This window comes from Desmodus rotundus, chromosome X, assembly GCF_022682495.2.
Source record: "Desmodus rotundus isolate HL8 chromosome X, HLdesRot8A.1, whole genome shotgun sequence".
Classification (NCBI taxonomy): Eukaryota; Metazoa; Chordata; class Mammalia; order Chiroptera; family Phyllostomidae; genus Desmodus; species Desmodus rotundus.
Genome location: NC_071400.1, coordinates 8,499,622 through 8,518,913, shown reverse-complemented (window position 1 = coordinate 8,518,913; position 19,292 = coordinate 8,499,622). Strand labels below are relative to the sequence as shown.

Sequence of the window (19,292 nt, the reverse complement as noted above, 5' to 3'; positions counted from 1 at the left end):
GATTTCTTTTAAACACTTTGATTCTTTAAAGAAGGACAATGTCCTTCACAGACTTAACACATTTAGCAATCCAGTCTACAATCAGACAAAAAATAGACTCCGGTCCAGGATTGAGAAGCACAAGTTCTCATTTATTTGAGCATGGGCTATTCCAGTGCAAGAGAAACAGTTCTTTCCCTGACCACAGGGAGGGCTGTCCTTCATTCACTTCCCCACTGCTCTGTTTCTCCCTCAGACCTGCTCCCTGGGAGGCCCTGCCTCAGCCGTTCCAGAGGCCTCAGCCTTTCTGACCCCAAGCACCTTCCTTGGCCAGGGGAATGGCTGGGAGGGGGAGCTCCATGGCATTGGCTCTAGAGAGGTCTGGTGTACATAACCCCATGGAAGAGGCGGCGGTCGAGAAACACATGAAACCCTCACTTCCTCTGTGTAGTGCAGGTTCTCAACCACAAGCCCCAAGCACAGGGGCAGGTAGCACGCGCCTAGCAGCTTGTGCACCAGTCCAACCATGCTCTCTGAGGTAAGTGCCGCTGTCCAGCCAGGCCACTATCAGTGTGGAGAGCCCAGAACAGTAGGGGACTGGCAGGAGTGGCCCATGAGCCAGAAGCAGCAGAGGGTTGGGTGAGTAGGTAGAGAACGCAGCAATTGAGTGGAAGGGGTACCAGACGCGGAATCAAGAGCCTACCGTGGCTGCTGACTTGTGCCAATGGCCACCGGGTGAGTCACTTCCCTCTCTGGCTGGTGCCTCACCTGCAAAATTCAGGGGGTAGAGGATCACCCCTGACCCCCTCCAAGGCACCCTTCAACCCTGACTTGGAACTTTGACTCCTCTGTACTGCACTGAACTGGCCCTAGGGAGGCCAGCAGCTCTGGAGTAGTTTGTGGGAGAAGGGGGGAAGGCCTATTTCTGCTAGAGCTTAGTGGAGGAGCCCCAGGTGGGTGGCAGTCCTTGGTGTAAGGGAAAGAAAGGAGGGGCAGAAAGCGTGCATGGAGGACACAGTGATTTATAGAGGGGTCCCATGGGGAGCAGGTAGTTGGGGTCCCCAGACAAGGGCTGAGGAGGGAAGAAGAGGGCCAGTGACTGGGAGAGGGGACAGTGGGGTGGCACCCTGGGAAGGAAAGTGGTACAACTAGGCGTGGCTGGGACACTGACAATAGCATGCCTTGAAGGAATAGAAAGGAGAAAGAGGAGAGGGGGCAGGGACTGCTCTTGAATCAGGAGGAAAGCTTTCATCCAGCCCACAGTCCCTGTGCTAAAGGGATGGCCCAAAGGGTGAGGGAGAATCAGCCTTTGAGAAGGAATAGCCAAGGCTGGGCAGATGGTTCAGGAGGCGTGACCTTGTTAGAAAGGTGGGGACAATTACAGGGTGTGGCCCTGGCCTCAGGGCTTGCCTTGCAGTGGAGCCCTCCTAGAAAGGGTCCTCAGATGAAACTTCTGAAGGAGTCTGTTTACAGGGTCTCTGCCCTCCTTCCCTCCCTCCTTTTCTCCTCAGATCAGTGAACGAGTGGTGGAGTTCCTAGGCCACGAAACTGCCCAATTTCTAGAAAACTATAGCTCTTCCATTGACTATGAAGGAGAAAACGAGAGCTACTTCTGCTGCGATTCCCCACCCTGCCCTCAAGACTTCAGCCTGAACTTTGACCGGGCCTTCCTGCCAGCCATCTACGGCCTCCTCTTTGTGCTGGGGCTGCTGGGCAATGGTGCGGTGGCAGCTGTACTGCTGAGCCAGCGGGCAGCCCTGAGCAGCACCGACACCTTCCTGCTCCACCTGGCCGTGGCCGACGCCCTGCTGGTGCTAACCCTCCCCCTCTGGGCAGTGGACGCCGCAGTCCAGTGGGTTTTCGGCTCTGAGCTCTGCAAAGTGGCAGGTGCCCTCTTCAACATCAACTTCTATGCTGGGGCCCTCCTGCTGGCCTGCATCAGCTTTGACCGGTACCTGAGCATAGTGCACGCCACCCAGCTCTACCGCCGGGGGCCCCCCACCCGCGTGGCCCTCACTTGTGTTGTTGTCTGGGGGCTGTGTCTGCTCTTTGCCCTCCCTGACTTCATCTTCCTGTCGGCCCACCGTGATGCCCGCCTCAATGTCACCCAGTGCCAGCACAACTTCCCACAGGTGGGCCGCACAGCTCTGCGCCTACTGCAGCTGGTGGCCGGGTTCCTGCTGCCCCTGATGGTCATGGCCTACTGCTATGCCCGCATCCTAGCTGTGTTGCTGGTCTCCAGGGGCCAGCGGCGGCTACGAGCCATGCGGCTAGTGGTGGTGGTAGTGGTAGCCTTTGCCCTCTGCTGGACCCCATACTACCTGGTGATGCTGGTGGACATCCTCATGAACATGGGGGCCTTAGCCCGCAACTGTAGTCGAGAAAGTCATGTGGACGTGGCCAAGTCCGTCACCTCTGGCCTGGGCTATATGCACTGCTGTCTCAACCCACTGCTCTATGCCTTCGTGGGTGTCAAGTTCCGAGAGCGGATGTGGATGCTACTTCTGCGCCTGGGCTGCCCTGGCCAGAGCGGGCACCAGCGGCAGCTGCCGTCTTCCCGCAGGGATTCATCCTGGTCTGAGACCACAGAGGCCTCCTTCCAGGGCTTGTAAGGCTGGGCTGGGGGCAAGCTTTTCACCACACAGCCTGACTCCCAGCCATTCCAGGCTCCTCCCCCCTCTGCCCAGGGTCTGGCTCTCCAGACGCATATTCCTGGGGTTTCCTGGTAGCCCCAGCACTGCCAGGTCTCCCAGGGGGTACCCTCCTGACTCCGGGGACTTTGCTGCTCCTTAGTTGCTAAGCCCCATCCTGACAATTCAGAGTCGGCTGCCTTTAGGCCCTTCTTCCTTTGGCTGCCCAGAGCCCTACCACCCTCTTTATCCAGTAACTAGACCTTGGCCTTCCCCATATGCAAGGAGCTTGAGGCACACGGCATGGTGGAAGCTGCCCCCATGGGGCCTTGGCCCAGACCTCCAGCCCAGCAATGACTAGCTATAGCCCCCAAAACCTCTGTATTCGCTCACTTTTATGTATAAAGTTCTGCTTAAAACTTTTCAATAAATAAGAATATAAGTACCACGGTGTGCTAGTGGTGCATAATTCCAACCCACCCTGCCCAGACTCGGGGACACATGTCCTGCTTCTCCTTGCCTGTGCCTGGGACTGTGCCAGCCAATGCTGCCTGTGTTAACATTCACATCTGGCCTACTCTCCACCCGCCTGGGCACTCCCGTCATTTGCAGGGAAGCACCTAGGTACACGGGTACAGGGTAAACAATCAACTGGCTGGCTGGACAGAGTATGTGGGCATACTCTGGGGAAGGGGCCTTCAGACATAAGTAAGACATGGTCCCTGTACTCCAGAAGCTGAGGATGTGGCAAGACATAACAACACCCTGCAGTCTAGGCCACGAGGCAAATATGTGGCACACACAGCAAACACTGTGGCTGGAGCCATTTGGGAAGGCTTCCTGAAGACAGGAATGAGCCAGAGGTATTCCCAAGGGCAAAGAGAAGGAAAGATGGTGTTTCCAGGTAGAAGGGAGGGCAGAAGCAAAGGTGGGAAGGCTGAAAAGAGCAACGCTTCCTGGAGGAATTATAAGTGGTCCCAACAGACTGAAGGATTCAGAGGGGGAAGGGTTGAACACAAGACTGAAAGTTAGTTTGGGGTCAGGTGATGGTATTCTAGAGACCAATTAGAAGGCAGTTGTGATTAGTGAGGTTACAGGTAATGCAGGCTTTTACTAGGGAAATGGCATGGGATGGAAGACAAGTGATGAAATCAGATAACAAGTCAATAGTCATTAGCACAAAGGCCCCCTGGAGGCATGGGTGGGGTGTGAGCAGCATTTTCCCAGCATTTTCCCACAGCTATAGCTAGGGTGGAAATGAGTGGAAGAAATGCCCAGGGCTCCCCAGAAAGGCGGGTTGACAGGGTTACTGAGTTCAGACAGAAGCCGGGCCCCTCCCTCTGTAGGGATGAAACCACCACACTGTGAGGTCCCCTATCAGCAGCGTGTGGTGATCCAGTCTCACAGGCCGGCTGGACATGGAACCACAGAGGAGACCCAAGGATCTAGCTGGGAAAGCTCGTACCAACACCCTGTGCACCACACCCAATCCCCCCTAGACTGGTGGCAAGACTTCCATTGGTAGTCACTAAAGGGTCACTGAGCACCCGCAAAATGAAGGAAGGACGGAAGGAGGGACAATGACAGAACACATCCAGCCTCTAAAAAGAGCAGTGACGCCAGACCAGCAAAGATGTGCCCATACTCTAAGCCCCAGAACTTGGGAAGATGTTACTTTATGTGGCGAAGGGAACTGAGGTTGCTCACCAGTTGGCCTAAAAAGAAGCTGCTCCTGGATTACCCAGGTCGGCCCAGTGTCATCATGTGGCCCTTAAAAGTGAAAGGAGAAGGCAGATGCAGACAGAGAAAGTCAGAGAAACAGAGGCAACTGGCCTTGGAGATGGAGGAAGGGGCCACACACCAGGGACTGCAGCAGCCTCTAGAAGCTGGAAAAGACAAAGAAACAGCTACCTCCACACACCCCCAGGGCCTCCAGAAAGGAACGCAGCCTTGCCCACGCCTGGATTCCAGCGAAGTGAGGTCCGTGCCCACTCCCACCCCACACAGTTGTAAGACAATGCGTGTCACTAAGCTTGTGGTCATCTGCTACAGCACCAATATGCAATGAATACAAGGTTGATTCCATCCACATCTCAGACAGCTCCCACAGGTGGGGAGGCTTCTGAAAACCTTGTGAGCAGTTACAAGAATCAGAGAAAACCCAAAACACAGAATGCTCTTCCCAACATATACAGGAGAGCATCAGATGTCGGGGTCCTAGACAGAACACCCAACGGCTTATTCTGCTGTCGGCACAGGTTGTCAATGAACAGACTTTGCTAACTAGTTAATTGCAGAAAACACTTTATTTTTTTGTATTTCATGAACAATTACATTGGTTCAGATGGCAAAAGTAATTTCATGAAATATGAATTTTATTTCTAGCGAAGTATAACAGGTTACATCTGCCAGGAGCCCTCATTTTGAAACACTACCTTTAAACATGTTCATTTTCCAGAGTTACTCTCATTCTCAAAAATCTAATTTGCTGTTAAATTTTGTTCTACATTTCATAACTACAGAGCAAAAATATGTTCCACACATCACAACTACAGAGTGTAAATATGTTCCACACATGACAACTACAGAGTCTAAGTTTATTCCACACATATTAACTACAGAATCTAAGTATGTTCCACATGTCTTAACTACAGAATCTAAGTAGGTTCCACACGTCTTAACTACAGAGTCTAAGTTTGTTCCACACGTTACAACTACAGAGTGTAAATATGTTCCACACGTCACAACTATAGAGTATAAAACACAAGGTGGGGTCCAAAGGACCTCCAAGTACAATCAAGGGCACAAAGTGCTGAGCGAAAGAACACTTGGTTAAAGAACAATCATTAACAATATGAAACTTTATAAAAAAGATTTAAATTCTAATATTCATAACATCATAGAAACAGATATTTTCCTAAAACTTCTTCATAAACAGAGGACTCGGCTCATACAGATACCCTCTTATAAACTTAAAGGGTGTTGTTTTCTTTGCAGATGAAATAATCCTTGCTGAGCTGTCTCATCACATCCCCATGGGTTGCATTTTCCATTCCCTGCCTGACGATTCTATAATGCTGTTTCACATACTTGGCAAAGGGTCTAACATGCGGCTTGATGGGGGTTCCATCTTTGCGAGTTAACGGCAGCAGGACCAGACGGCCCTTGCATGAGGTACACACGCTGCGCTCGGTGTCCAGTGATCTGGAGTAGCGGCCAATCCTAAAGAGGAAAGCGACAGCACACAGCAAAGGGTCAGTCACTGTAACTCAGCCTTTTCTCTGAACTGCTGGCCTTGGGCCCAAAGCCAGACTTTTCTGGGGGTTCTCAGAGAGTGGGGCACCAAAGTAGCAGCAGTGGTCAGGCTGGCTCAGAGTAGGAGCAATTGGAGAAAAGAGGACGTGAAAGGAGCAGAGAGGTCTTATTTACTTCTCAAGTCAGATAGTCAATAAAATCACTGAAGAGCCACTTGGGAGGCTATGGTAAAAAACACCACTGGGAAAAGTCTGAGGAGAAGGGGTCTTACCTGGCTTTGCACCGAGTGCACTCATAGTAGATCTTGTAGTTAATCTTGTAGTTATGGAAACGGGTGACCAGCGGCAGCTCTGGGTGGGCCAAGTTGCATTTCCTGGCATAGTATCTCCATGTGTAACCGTGCGAAGCATGGATGCCATTCAGCAGCCAGGAGGCTGCGTGGCAGAGCTCATGGGCCAAAGTATCCCGGATTCGGTCTTGGAAGAGGAATAAAAAGAAACCATGAGCACTTCAACCAACTCCCTTCAAGTCACTACACAACCAGCCCTGGACTCTCCACCTCACCAGACAGAAAGCCATCATAGTTAAGCACAGGCAGAGGCAAGAATGAGTGTTATCTCCCCAAGGTTCTGAAAGTAAAATTTCCACCCACTTCCAGCTGATATGGTCAATGAGGAGAGCCTGGGGTGGGTGAGTGTTTTCGGAGCAGCTCCAACCTGCTCATCTTTTGTGGGACGTCACTGTCAGAAACACATCTGGCCAAGACCTGCTTTCCACTCTCTGGGAACATAAGTGGGCAGGGCGAAGGACAATTACCAGGGCTATGGGATTAGGTCAAGAATAGTGCCATGGAGAAACTGGGACCTGAGCTGGGCCCTTCACAATGGAGTGGACTTGCAAAATTAGTAAAGCCATTCTAGGTGAGAACAATGGGAACAAAGGTGGAGGTTAGGAAAACATAGGGTCCATTCTGAAAGCCAATGGGAAGACAGTCTCGAGGGAGCACAGGCTGGTGGTGGAGCAGTGGGAGTCAAGACTAGCAGAGAGGTGACAGGCCGAGAGGCAGACTAGGATGGCCCCAAAAGCCGGGCTCTAGGCACTGGCCAGCTGTAGGTTTCTTAGCAGGAAAGTAATGCAGTGTGCAGGAGACTGAACGCAGCAGGGAGAAGAGGGAGGTGATGATGGCCCATAACCTGGGCAGAGGCAAAGACGGAGGACAGATAATGATAGCAGAGACATTATGAAGATTTGGTTATTGGCTAGACAGATAGAGGCAACCTTGAACCTCAGTTACTGGGAGAATGGAGCTGCTGCTGCAGGCAACAGGGAGCTGTGGAGAGAAAGTGAGGCTTACTAGAAAGATGGACAAGTGGGACTCCCAGGGATGGTGAGACATCCAATAATAGTGTCCTCTAAGCAACACACAGTAGGCATGTCCCCCCAGGAATGACAGGTAGAGCTGTGACGTGGGCTGCCAGAGAATACCAGCACCTAAGCATAACTCATCAGGCGCAATGTCAGAAGGAAAGAGCCCATCAAGACAGCTGCCATGCTCCTGCCATTACCTGCAGAGTCGCAGACTTTCAGAGAAATATCAATCTTAGTATAGCGCCGTGCCGGGTTAGACGAGTGGTTAGAGCTGCACAGGCCCGCGGTTCTCAGCATCTTCTTATTCCAGCAGATATCCAGTTTCTCTGGCAGCTGAGAAAGACAAGCAAACAGGGAGTCAGCACGCAGTTCTAAGAGGGCCAGAAAATGTTAACTCAAAAGAGTTTTGCAAATCAAAACATTCCAGGGAGAATAAAAGCCAAGCCGAGGCCCAGGTAAGGACAACTAGCAGACCATCAGGACATGAGGGGGACTGCTCAGAGAGCCCTGGAGAGTACACAGGATTTGTGTTCCCTGGCATGGAGACCAACCCAGGGGCAACCAAGGAGAGTAGGACAAGCCAGCTGACGTGGATGTGACCCATGTATGAGAGTGCTGTGGCATAACTGAAAACGCAACTTGGAACTTAAGGTTCCACTCAATGGTCATCTGATATGACATCAGGAAGGGCACCAAAGAATAGGGAACCTTTAGAACAATAGAACTTTCCCTGCAGAAGTGATCAAGTCTGAAAAACATAATGACCCAAGGGTCTGTCTCTCTGCCTCCAGGTCCTCTCCAATCTTGTGCGCACCCCTGCTTCTGAGTGATTAGTTTCTTTCAGCAGCCATTTCATATCGCGCGTCCCTGTGCAGTGGTGCCTACTCATTTTAATTTAAGCTCCTCTAAGCTGATTCCCAGGACCCTCCATGATCTAGTCCTATGCTATCCAAAAAAAAAAAAAAAATGTTGCTATGTGGCAAGTCCTGTTCTAAGAAGGCCCTGCAGGTGTATTCACTTACCTAGGCCAAACAATAATTCTATGAAGTAGGAGGTACTATGATTGTCTCCATTTTGCAGACGAGAGAACTGAGGCCAAGAGGACTTAAGTCCCTTGCCCAAGGTCACGTTATACTTCAAAAGGAACCCCCTCTTCCAGATAGTCAGGCCTCAATACATGCCCTCTTCCCCATCACTGTTTTTTTCTCCACTTATCATCCTTCAAGAACCAGAAAGAGTCTCACTTCCTCCAAGCAATCCTATTTCCTGAACTCAGTGATTTCCCCCTCTGCTGACCTCCCGTGGCAATAACAGTCTGTACTGTATATTATAATCCACAAACATTCTCTCTTTCACATAAGTACATCTTATCTCTCCACCTAAACTGACACTTCTCAAGGACAGGAAATATACAGTTAGCACATCTGCACACCTCACGACACCCAAAAGTGCTGGGCATACAGCAGGTACTCAATAAGGGCGTCCTTACTGATTTTACCTTTTTATTAAAGACAGTCTCGTTGAACAGGACGTACAGTCTCCTGACCAGTTCATCTTTATTTTTCTTGAAGTTCCTTCCAGAATACTCCTTCAGCTTTTCAATGCCACGCAAAAAACATCCAGGTATGTTGCAATTAGCATTCCTGCAGAAGGAAATTCAAATGAATCTTGTATGGCTAAACAAATACATAGAAGAACTGCATACATACAGGTCAAGAGAGACTTGGAAAACCTGCTAGTCCCTCCTCCTTCCAACTTCTTATATGAGGGTGTCTCCCAAGGTTCTATTTATAGCCTTTTTTTCTTCACTCCTCACATACTGTCAGAGATGTGAAGCCCACGGTTTCAACCTCAACAGGAGTGATCCCACACCTACATCCTCATTCTCCATCTCTCCCCTGAGATCTAGTCCTGAGTTTACAATTAACTGTCTGATGCAATTTTCCAACAGACTGACACGAGCACGTCTCTGGCTCAGTGTGTTTAATGATCCAACTTGTATTTCAACAGGTGGAAAACCTCAGACATTTGTTAATTCATTTCTTCCTTACCCTAGAGCCAATTATGCACGAAGACACACCGCTGTCTCCTTCCCACCACCTCGTCCATCCTGCACCTCAGTCACCAGCCTAGATCAAGTTCCTGGCCTTCCCTTTTTGCAGGATATGATGGCATTCCTCTGTGTCCCTTCCAGACTCTTTTTCTTCTAATGGAACCCACAAACATACCTCTAGATTAATTTTCCTCAGCCATATCCCAATTATGTCCCACTGACTTCTTGACCTGGCAATCAAGGCCCAGGGCAAGCTAGTCTTGATTTCTATTTCCAGCTGCCATTCCCACTCTGGCCAAAGTGGGCCGCTCAAACATGCCCTGGATGGGAACTGTGACTGGCCACACTGGCCACAGTTCCTTTGGGCTTCGGTACAACCTATTTGTCCATAGCCTAGAATGACCACATCTGCACCAAGAACAACTATCTGTGTAGCACTTTATAATTTGCCAAGAAGTTCCTCTTGCATCGTGACAGTCAATCCTCATAACCACCCTGCAAAGAAACCATCAACAGTCTTATGATCTCCACTTTGCAGAGAAGAAAACTGAAGCTCAAAGGTTGTGACTTATGCAAAGTTCACAGAGACACAATCTTCTGCCACCAATCTCATGGTCTTTCCATTAGACCACTATTGCTGCCCCACTTTTCAAGGCCTAATTCAAGTGCACAAGGAGTACTGCTCCACACTTGAAGGACTGACACTGGCAATACCTATTTATTGAAACTGAAGTGTTTTTATCTTGGCTGGAACACTCCACAAGTCCAAAGAGATGAGCCACAGAGCTGGAAAAAAAAAACAGGAGCAAACACGGGGAAATGAGTTTCTGACTTAACAGGACACTCATTAACCCTTTTAAACCACAAAATAAACCCCGTGTGAGGTGGCTGGGACAGAGAGAGGGAAAAAGTACCCGATCAGGCAAACACAGCTGAAGGAAGGTTCTTCATCTCAAGGCCTGATAGGACCTATCTCTGCCTCAAGAAATAGGTATTTCTGCCTCAAGTTACTTAGTTCAGAAAGCAAGTATGCATCAGAAAAGGTAACAGATGAATACCTGAACCGTCTGCAGACCTCAGCAGAGAACAGGACCCTGCATGTGTCTGTATGCACGTCAAGTGGGCCTTGTGGCTTAGCACACTTTTACCTCAATGTTTGCGCCACTTTACTGCAGGCTGAGCATCTCCACATCAGAGGAGTCAACAAGACCCCATATGGAAACATGACCAGTAAGCAGCCCCCACAGGTACAATACTAAGCACAACAGGAAGCCTACAGACTGAAACAGGAAGTACCACAGCAACAGGGAGCAGTCCAGACAGGCTAGCCTCCCTTGTATGATGCAGAGCACAATGTCAAAAGGGGAGCTTCTCTCTTCCTTTTGTCACACTCTGCAGTCAAGCAACCTGGCAGTGACCCAAAACACACGTTCCTATAGGCAAAGCAGGTTAGCTAGATATCTAGGAATCCAGAGGAGAAAGAGTGCTGAAAGGGGGGCCATCTTAATGGAGAACAAGCCAAACTGCTGCCAGCTACCTCACGCAGTGAGAAGCTCAGAACGAGAGCCTCTCTGCTCAGGCCCAAGTCACTCTGCTGCCCAGTGCTTGACACATCATTCTTCTCCCCTTCGGATGCATTTATGGACTCAAAATACAGGTGAAGAAATAAACATACAATCCTTCAAATGTTTTCTTCCTTCTCTTGTAAGATAATTAACATCTAAGTATATATTACTCCTGAATGCCAGTAAAAACAAATGAAGAAAACTCTGTTTACTACCTCATGTTATTAAGGGAAAAACTGAGAAGTTCCTGGAATGTAAATGAGAAAATGTATTAATTCCTTGCTTACTTTAAGTATTAGCATGTCTTTGGTCTAAACGACCTGTTGTTTTCGGTAACAATTATATACAGCTTAATACAAATAAAGGAACTATAAACAATCTATTTCACCCTAACCTCTAACAAAGCTTGAAAATCCTGCAAGAACGCAAACAAGTAGTGAGAGTAACTGAGTTCATACAAAGCACCAGAAAAGCCTGGAAGACAATCCTGACTCTGCCCTCCCTCTGATTCCAATGGATTGGAACATGTCCATTCTGCCTTCTCACCATTGCGGCTGTGTTTGCTTCGGTTTACGGCAAACTGGTGGCCATGAGGCTGAAGAAAAAGAGTATCTTGTTTGGTTACACATCACTCTTTAACCCCAGTTAAAGGGCAAAGGAAACCTCAGAGGCCAGAGCTGCTGCGGGAGCAGAAGGCCCCCGTTGCCTGGGGAACTGCAGGGGTCATCGCCCAGCTCTGTTAGGGGAAAGTGAGGGCAGCAGCGGGGAGCGGCCACAGCCTCCTCCTGCTTATGCTTTCCCAATTCAGGGATGGAAACTTTGTCCCCGTCCTCCACCAGACTCCTTCACTCCCTTGAATCCCCCGACATGTGCCCAGTGGGCTGCTTAACATCTGACAATCAGGCGATCAATTCTGGTTTGGTTGAACACAAACAGTACATACTCAGGCTCATGCTGGTGAGATGGCTGTGGAGACTTTGCTGCTCGGGGTTTCCTCTTTGGAGGCTCAGCCTGCTTTCTCTTGGAAGGAGGCTCAGCTGACTCAGCCCCCTTTCTCTTGCAAGAAGACTCAGCTGGCTGACTCAGCTTTCTTCTCTTTGGCTGCGGCTGCTGAAGTTCCTCCAAAGACCGAGTCCGCTTTTGTCCTTTAACAACAGCTGAAGGGATAACAATCAAAGAGATAACAGTTCATTTGTTCCCTGAAAATTGGCCCCATCAAGCAACTGGCAGAAACCCAGGAGCAGCCCCCACAGCCAAGTCCTGGGCAACATCTGCAAGTGACAACTTGGTCAGTCTGAAGCCCACATGCTGCTGTCAGCATGAAAGATTTTATGCCTGTGACGCAAAGCTGCCAGTGGAATAAGCTGGGTAGGACTCCATCATAGGCCCCAAGACCTATAATGAGGTCACAGGAGCAAGTGTCCAGGTTGGACTGTGAAGGCAGCTAAGGCGTGAGCAGTATAAGGAGTGGCATGGCCTCTCTCACATGCTTGCTCTGAGCAAAGTGGCTCCTGTCCTAGGAAGCACCTTCACCCAATAGGAAAGCCAGATCTTCCCACCATTATCTAGCACCCATACTGCCAGTGGCTCTAGCCAGAGACTTGCTATCAGTAATGACATGCATTCATTTAAAATATTTATTTAGCACCTGTTATGTGCCCAACACCAGGCTAGACCCTGGGAGAGACAGAAACACCAGTAACTGCTCTTCAACCAAGAGGCTTACCGTCTACCCACGGGACAGATTCAGATATGCTTTAACAGAGGCGCAGTCTAAGAACCGTGAGAACCCAGGAGGGAGGAGCGACTCTGACTTACCCCTTCCTACAGGAAACAACAACAGGGCTGGGTCCTCAGGAAAATGAGATATCCTCGGGACAAAGAGGTCAGGGACAAAGCACTCCAGGCAGATGGAATGATGAATACTAAGACTTGGGCGTTCCCACTTCCCCCACCCATTCCTAGAAAGACCTTCATTGGGATGGTGGCCTCCCTTGGCTACCAGGCAGCTGCTAAAATGGCACAGGCTGGTAGGCAGAAAAGGCAGACCCAACAAGACAAACAAATTCAGGGCAAAGGGCAAGGCAGGCACAGCTGGCACACTGGGTGGGCCAGGCACATTCAGGGGGTCAGGGGACAGGGATACTTGGGTTGACAAGCTTACCAGGTGGCACACATAAATGTTTGGTTTTACATTTCCTTTTCCTTGGTTGGTCCACCACAGGTAGAACCTTTCCATCAGTTGGCATCTTTTCACCTGGAATCTCTAGTTCAGCCTCAGGATCATTTAGTGGTTGGCTGGGATTTCTACTAGTAGCAGATGAATTTGGGGGGGAGATAGTAAACTGCATCATCTCCTTTTTAATTGAGGCAATCTGGTCGTCATCAGATGAACTATCTTCTATTACCACAGGACCCTCCACATCACTATCATCACCATCACTGATAACTATTGGCATCTCCTGGTTCACATACTTCTTACGACTATCAGAAGACACTGTCAGAATCTTATCTGAAATTCAAAAGGCATAATCACATATAAGCAGATTTCCTCCACCCCACCCCTGAGACATTAAACCAGATTATTGAACAGAAATTAAACAAGCAGGGAACTGTCACATTATGAATCACAGTTAAGAATCAGTTATTTCAGATTATTTTCCTTCTATTAGTTTTGTACTTTACAGAGAGCAGGGCCAGATAAAACAGCAATCCAAGTCCAGTGGTAATTTTTAAACGACATTCTCTGAACGGCACAATGTAGGTGCTCAGAGGTTCCCAAACACAGCAGCTCTGCAGACTTGTATATTTTCACTGGTCCATAGAAAAATAAGACAACAGAACACTAGAGTGTGTTTTTTTCCCATCAGTTTCAACTTCTATAATTTAAAGGACTGTCCTTTAGTTTGAGATTAGCTCCTCAAGAAATTTTTGATGCTTTTTACTTTATGAAATTATGGTGATAATAGATAATGGTTGGAGTATATTTCCATCGTCGTACAAATTAAAAATTGGCAATTGTGCATTTACTAGTACAATTTCACTTTCTCACTAGTCCATAAGTGCAAAGCACTCAGAAACACTGATGTAAGACACTGAGGGGCCCTGGGAACATTGGAAAGGTCGTCCTCCCTCAGGTGACTGTCCCCTTCACCTGAAAATGAGCGGTAGCATGTCTAATACCACATGCTCTCAGGAGTCTGTTCAAACCTTAGTTTCTAAGTTTCTATGATCCTGGATGTAAAAAATATAAACCAGAGCATAGGCAAGATGTGAAAACATATTTATGGTGCAAAAATTGCAGATTTGGGAGAATGTATATTGAGATGCTCATCTATTACTGTGTATAATGAGCACTTTTTAGCTCAAATTTTTGAGGGAAAAATAATGCGCATTATACACGGGTATAATGATTACTTAGCATGGGTGTAATACTGGATATAATAACCCCGTGTATGATGTGCACAAAAATGTGGCTGTGCGTTATACAAAGCAAAATACAGTATTTGAATTAATTATCAAAGGACTTTAGACATGTAATAAGGAAAGAGAAAGGAGTGGGTGTTTCTATGGTAAAAACTCATTCTTCCTAGAAAACTTCAAGATTTCCCACCTGCAGTTCAAATTTTAAAAACAAAAATAGTAAGGACACACTGCTTACAATCCCTAAAAATGACCTTGCGCAGTTAGAAGTGGGGTTGGAAGTATGTGTTAAAGCTCCTCAGTCCCTTTTTTCCCCTGTAAAATCACCAAAATTCATTACAGTAACAAAGGAAATGGCATGGGGACAAGAGTAAAGAGACAAAGAGAGTCCTTCGGAGCCTTCTTCATCCCTCCAAGACTACAGTGGATGCCCACAGTTACGGTCCACTGGTCAGACAGGCAAGAGCAGCCTGAGTTGCAAGTTCACCCTCGAAAGACTATGGATCTTCTGACTTAAGGAGTCAGCACGTGCTGGCCCATGGTGATGAACTGGGTTGTGGCTCTGTCACTCATGCTCTACAGTTACCTCCCTGGGGGCTCCCTCCACATTCAGCACCTGGAGCACTGTCCTGTTCAGGTGCAGCTAGAGGAAAGGAGGAAGAAACAAGATTTGAGTGGACAGGTGGTAAAACAGCAGACTAGGGTTCTAAGTCACCTCTCCTTCCCCTGCTCTGATATCCCAGGTTAGCTAAGAAACTCTAGCCAACAGTAGCTCTTGGGTAGTTACCAAAGTAGCCAGTACTTTAACTAGGCACCTAGGTATCATGGCCTATACCTTGCACTAAGTGAACAAAGATGAATAAAACAGCATCCCTGATGCTTAAGAAGCTCTTAGTCTTCCTACATTTCACATCCACTGAGGAGGTTCTGAGCTAGGAGTAAAGCTCCACGTCTCCCACAAGGCTAAAAGGACCTCTGAATCCAAAGAAGCAAGGGTTTGCTACAGGAAACAGGCTGTGAGAAAAACAGGAATCTCCAGAAAGTATAAAGGGATTAGCGAAAGGCCAAGGCAAGTAGATAGATGGAGAAAGCATGGTTCCCCTAGAAGTCACTGCCTGCTGGCCCATGGCCATCACCCACCCAGGCCTCCATCACACAGGAAGGAGCCTGTGCCTCTCCCTCACTCCCCCTTCCTCCTCTTTGTCACTCCCTTGGAAAGAGAAGGAAAAAAGGTGGAAGGGGGAGGAGCAGAGCAGCCTGCCTTCATTCTCCTCAGCCCCTGGACTTGACTTTCTTCCCTCTGATCCCTTGATATACTGTGACATAGATGAGAAGTGGACTGGGAGAAATGCCCGGGGTCTGAGGCAGCAGCAGGAACGTTGCAGCTGTGTTAGGAAATCTACCAAGGGCTGTGGGCATCCAGCCACATCCATACCCGGCACACAGAAGGGAAGAAATGGCAGAACAGAACGCTGGCTGACTTATCCTGAAATGCCTGTGCGTGACAGACAGCCATCAGAGTGCAGCCACCTCCCTCAGGCTGTGGTATACTTGCCTTGGTTAGTGACTTTGGAGGTATTTTGCCGTTTCTTAGGGGGCTGTTCATCATCATCATCATCATCATCATCATCCGAGTCCAAGTCAATCACCTGGAAGCTAAAGGACGAGAGGGGGAAACGCCAAGGAGAAGCAAGAATGCGACATTCTTTTCATAACATTTTCTCCCTTTTCTACAATGACTGGGATCATTTTTTAAATGTTGGGTTCATTTGTTTTCCTGCAGCAACTCTGTTCAACTACTCAGTCATATTCCTGACCTTCCATCTTTCTACTCAATCTTTCCATCTGTCTCAATCCTTTCAAAAAGGGGTATCTGTCAAGTACTGAGCACCAAAAGGGCTGCCAGAGGGTATGCATTCAAACACTTTGGGTGTAGGGGGAAATTGTGTAGGGAAATGTCGAGTTAATCGCCATTTTTCTTTATCAATGTTGAGATCCAGCTGCCTGAGAAGGGCAGAGGGCAGGCTTCTCCGCAGCACAGCCAGCACCCCTTGCCCTCGTTGACAGACTGCTCTGGCAGAAACCAGCCTCCGCAGCACCCCTGCACCACCCAGGGTGCTGGTGCCAAATGCACACCCTTCTGGGGCCCTCATTCCCAGCTGGTCCCAGTGTTTGGGCCAGAAGTTCTGGAAGGCTGAAATTTGCCACCTCTCTGTATTTCCCAAATAGCGTACAATAAGCCTGATACACCTTTATGATGAGGACAGCTAGAGGACTTGTCTACACCTGTTACAGATACAAAACAATCCACCTGTTTCCACCACATCCACCACTTTTTATTTTTACATTTAAAGTGAAATTTTAATAATAAGATAATGAAAGAAGAATGAAAAATTACAACTACTAGCTCAACCTCTAACACCGAGTCAGTATTATGTGACCTGGGCAGTGTGTGGAATGGCCTGGAGAGCTTTAAATTGTTCTAAGGCCTTGACTCCATCCCAGGCCAATGATTTTGGACTCTCTGGGGTGGCTGTCCGGGTGATTCCATTGTGCGGCCCAGTTGACATTCACCACTTTTAAGCTGCCAAGATGGGCTTTTGCTATCCTGTTGACCTTAAAATTTCTCTTTTCTTGATTTCCAGGATACTGTTCTATGTTGGTTCTCTTCTCACCTTTCCAGCCACTCCTTCTCCAACTCACACCCATAAGTTCAGCCACAGCCCTTTCATACCCATATGATCAATTCCTCGGGATTGGGTAAGCATCATCTATCTGCTGGCCCAGTCCATTCTAGCCAACCCAACTTTGCTTCTGACTCTTAGCCCCTCAACTCCAACTTCCTACCTGGATGTCCTGTGTGTAGGGACGATTTTTCATCAGCGTGAACAGGAATAGCCTTCCCAACTGTTGATCGATGGCGTCTGTTCTGGCCACTCAGGCAGCCATCCTGCCTACTCCCTGCCTGCACTCTATTGGTTAGTAAATGTTTTGAATATCAGCCCTGGCTTATATAGGCCCCTTAATTTTAACATTCCCCAAACCGAACTCATCACTTCCCTCCCCAAATCCACCTTTCTTATACTTTAGAAAGAAGAGAGAAGCCGCCTGGCACTGAACCAAGATCTGTGGGCACTCCCAGCAGGCCCCTTAAAATAGATTTTCTTTACTTAAGTGTGAATTTTGCTGTGTGTAAACCCACCTTCAATAAACCTGACTTAAGGATAAATAATAGAACCAATCATTTCCAATAAATGGCTTTATACAATGCATTATTTGGCTCTAGACTTTCAGCTGATTCCAACTACTGGCTTTAAATCACTTTTCACACACTGGTGTCATGCTTGACCACTTACATGTTGCAAAATAATCAGCAGAGATAAATCAGAGCTAGCTAGAGAAAATTTTCCTGCTTGACAGTGCTATTTGGCTTGGTGGTGGGGAAGGGGAGGACAGGGATGACCAATTCACACTTCTACAGAAATTTAAGGAGACAATGTGGAAACCACAGCCATCTAGCAACATATCTCGGATTTGTTCCAGTAATTATTTTAGCACCTCTTTTGGTTTGGCATCTGGGCAACACCTGTTCATCTAGCTCTGGCTAGATTGGAGGGCTCCTTACACAGGAAGAGTAATAGATGATGCTGAAAGATAGGTGAGGGTCAGACCACAGAGGACTTTAGCTACTGGGATAAACAGCCTGATTTTCCTGTTACAAGCAATCTAAATAGGGTATCGATATAGCCAAAGCAGTGCCTCTGGAAACTAATCTGGAAGTGGGATGCAGACTGAATCAGCGGAAGAAGAGATCAAGGGGAAGAGCCACTTAAAAAAAGAAAACTCTTCTCAACCCTTATTGCTGCAAACTAACCAGAACATACTTCCACTACATGAGTTACTTCAATATGCTTTTTTCTACTGCACTTTAGCTCGTTATCGCTAACATTTGTGTCAGCATTCTCAACTATGGATCCTCTTGAATCTACTTATCTTCTCCACTAGAAAGCTGGAGTTAAAATGTGTTCCACCTTGTAAATGGTTCTGTTGCTGATGGCTCCATTTTTCAGGATATCCTGAGCTACATTTCCTACAATCTGTAATTTACCCTGAGTTTAAGAGCAGGAACAGCACTCACAGATCTACTGTCTACTATTACTATCATAATAAAGCTCTTCCCCAATTCCTGAAAAGAACAACTCTTGCACTAACACAAGAGTAAAAACTGATCAGTGCCTGCATGGTGGAGACTAGAAGAGATGGTTCTGAGACATTCTGAAGGAGAATCTGACCGATAGATAATGGGCCAGAATTAAGGAATCTAATATTTTGAACTTATTATGACCCTGAACACAGTGTTCAGAGGAAAAGCGTTGTCTATTCTGAAATCTACCCAAAACATTGTTCCTTAAGAAAGGTCAAATTTCACTAATTCTACTCACCTCACGCTCCCATTCTGCACGGTCCTTCTAGTAACTACTAAATCAGAGAGAGAAACAGGGCATCAGAAAGCACCTGGAGCATGACAAAATCTGCTTACCCATGTTTTTAACTCCCTAAAACCAAAGTCCACAAATTGGAGCTGGTTAAAATTTATGGTGGACTCGTGTATTTCCCATAAGTGATAGAGAAGAAATAAAAGTAAGGAGACCTAGAATGAAAAAGATACAGGAAGAAAGTTAGAAAAGGAGCATAGGGAACTTCCAGAGAGTGCCCTACAAGAGACAAACCCAGGACCAGCTCACACCCAATTTCCCAAGTCACATTTCAGCCATCTGTACAAAGACATGGTTAAATTACACTGTAAAATGCAAATTACTGTTTTGAATGCAGTCTACTTACAGGGCTCAAGTTCTTCATCACTGCTTGAGTCCACAAGAATGCTATAGCAAAAATAAAATAGATATTGTTTTAAAGGAAAACTACAAAGATCATCAGCAACTAAATGTCAAAAATCTCAAATGAGGAGAACCCCCAAACATAGTTTCTAAAGTGCAAATTGGTTTTAAGGGCTTATGA

The 19,292-nt window shown here is 47.6% G+C and overlaps 2 protein-coding genes across 2 annotated transcripts; one reads left to right on the top strand and one right to left on the bottom strand.

The window, feature by feature from the left end:
- The first annotated feature begins 223 nt into the window (after window positions 1–223).
- Window positions 224–3,038, top strand: CXCR3 (C-X-C motif chemokine receptor 3). The gene is made up of 2 exons (XM_024555207.4): window positions 224–517; window positions 1,491–3,038. The coding sequence occupies exons 1-2, from the start codon at window positions 506–508 to the stop codon at window positions 2,589–2,591; spliced, it is 1,113 nt and encodes a 370-aa protein (XP_024410975.1). The 5' UTR covers window positions 224–505; the 3' UTR covers window positions 2,592–3,038.
- A 1,869-nt stretch (window positions 3,039–4,907) lies between these two features.
- Window positions 4,908–13,365, bottom strand: GCNA (germ cell nuclear acidic peptidase). The gene is made up of 6 exons (XM_045191261.2): window positions 13,015–13,365; window positions 11,794–12,007; window positions 8,731–8,875; window positions 7,430–7,565; window positions 6,136–6,340; window positions 4,908–5,831 (listed from the first exon to the last, which is right to left on the bottom strand). Exons 1-6 carry the CDS (start codon window positions 13,307–13,309, stop codon window positions 5,582–5,584), a joined length of 1,245 nt encoding a protein of 414 aa, XP_045047196.1. The 5' UTR covers window positions 13,310–13,365; the 3' UTR covers window positions 4,908–5,581.
- Window positions 13,366–19,292: the final 5,927 nt, after the last annotated feature.

Bases quoted from the DNA above. Each gene is read 5' to 3' on its own strand.
- GCNA (XM_045191261.2), bottom strand. From the start codon at position 13,309: ATGCCAATAGTTATCAGTGATGGTGATGATAGTGATGTGGAGGGTCCT. The intron at 7,566-8,730 runs GTAAAATCAGTA...TGTCTTTCTCAG, and splicing joins AGACTGTCTTTAATAAAAAG to CTGCCAGAGAAACTGGATAT. The intron at 5,832-6,135 runs GTAAGACCCCTT...TTTCCTCTTTAG, and splicing joins TGCACTCGGTGCAAAGCCAG to GATTGGCCGCTACTCCAGAT.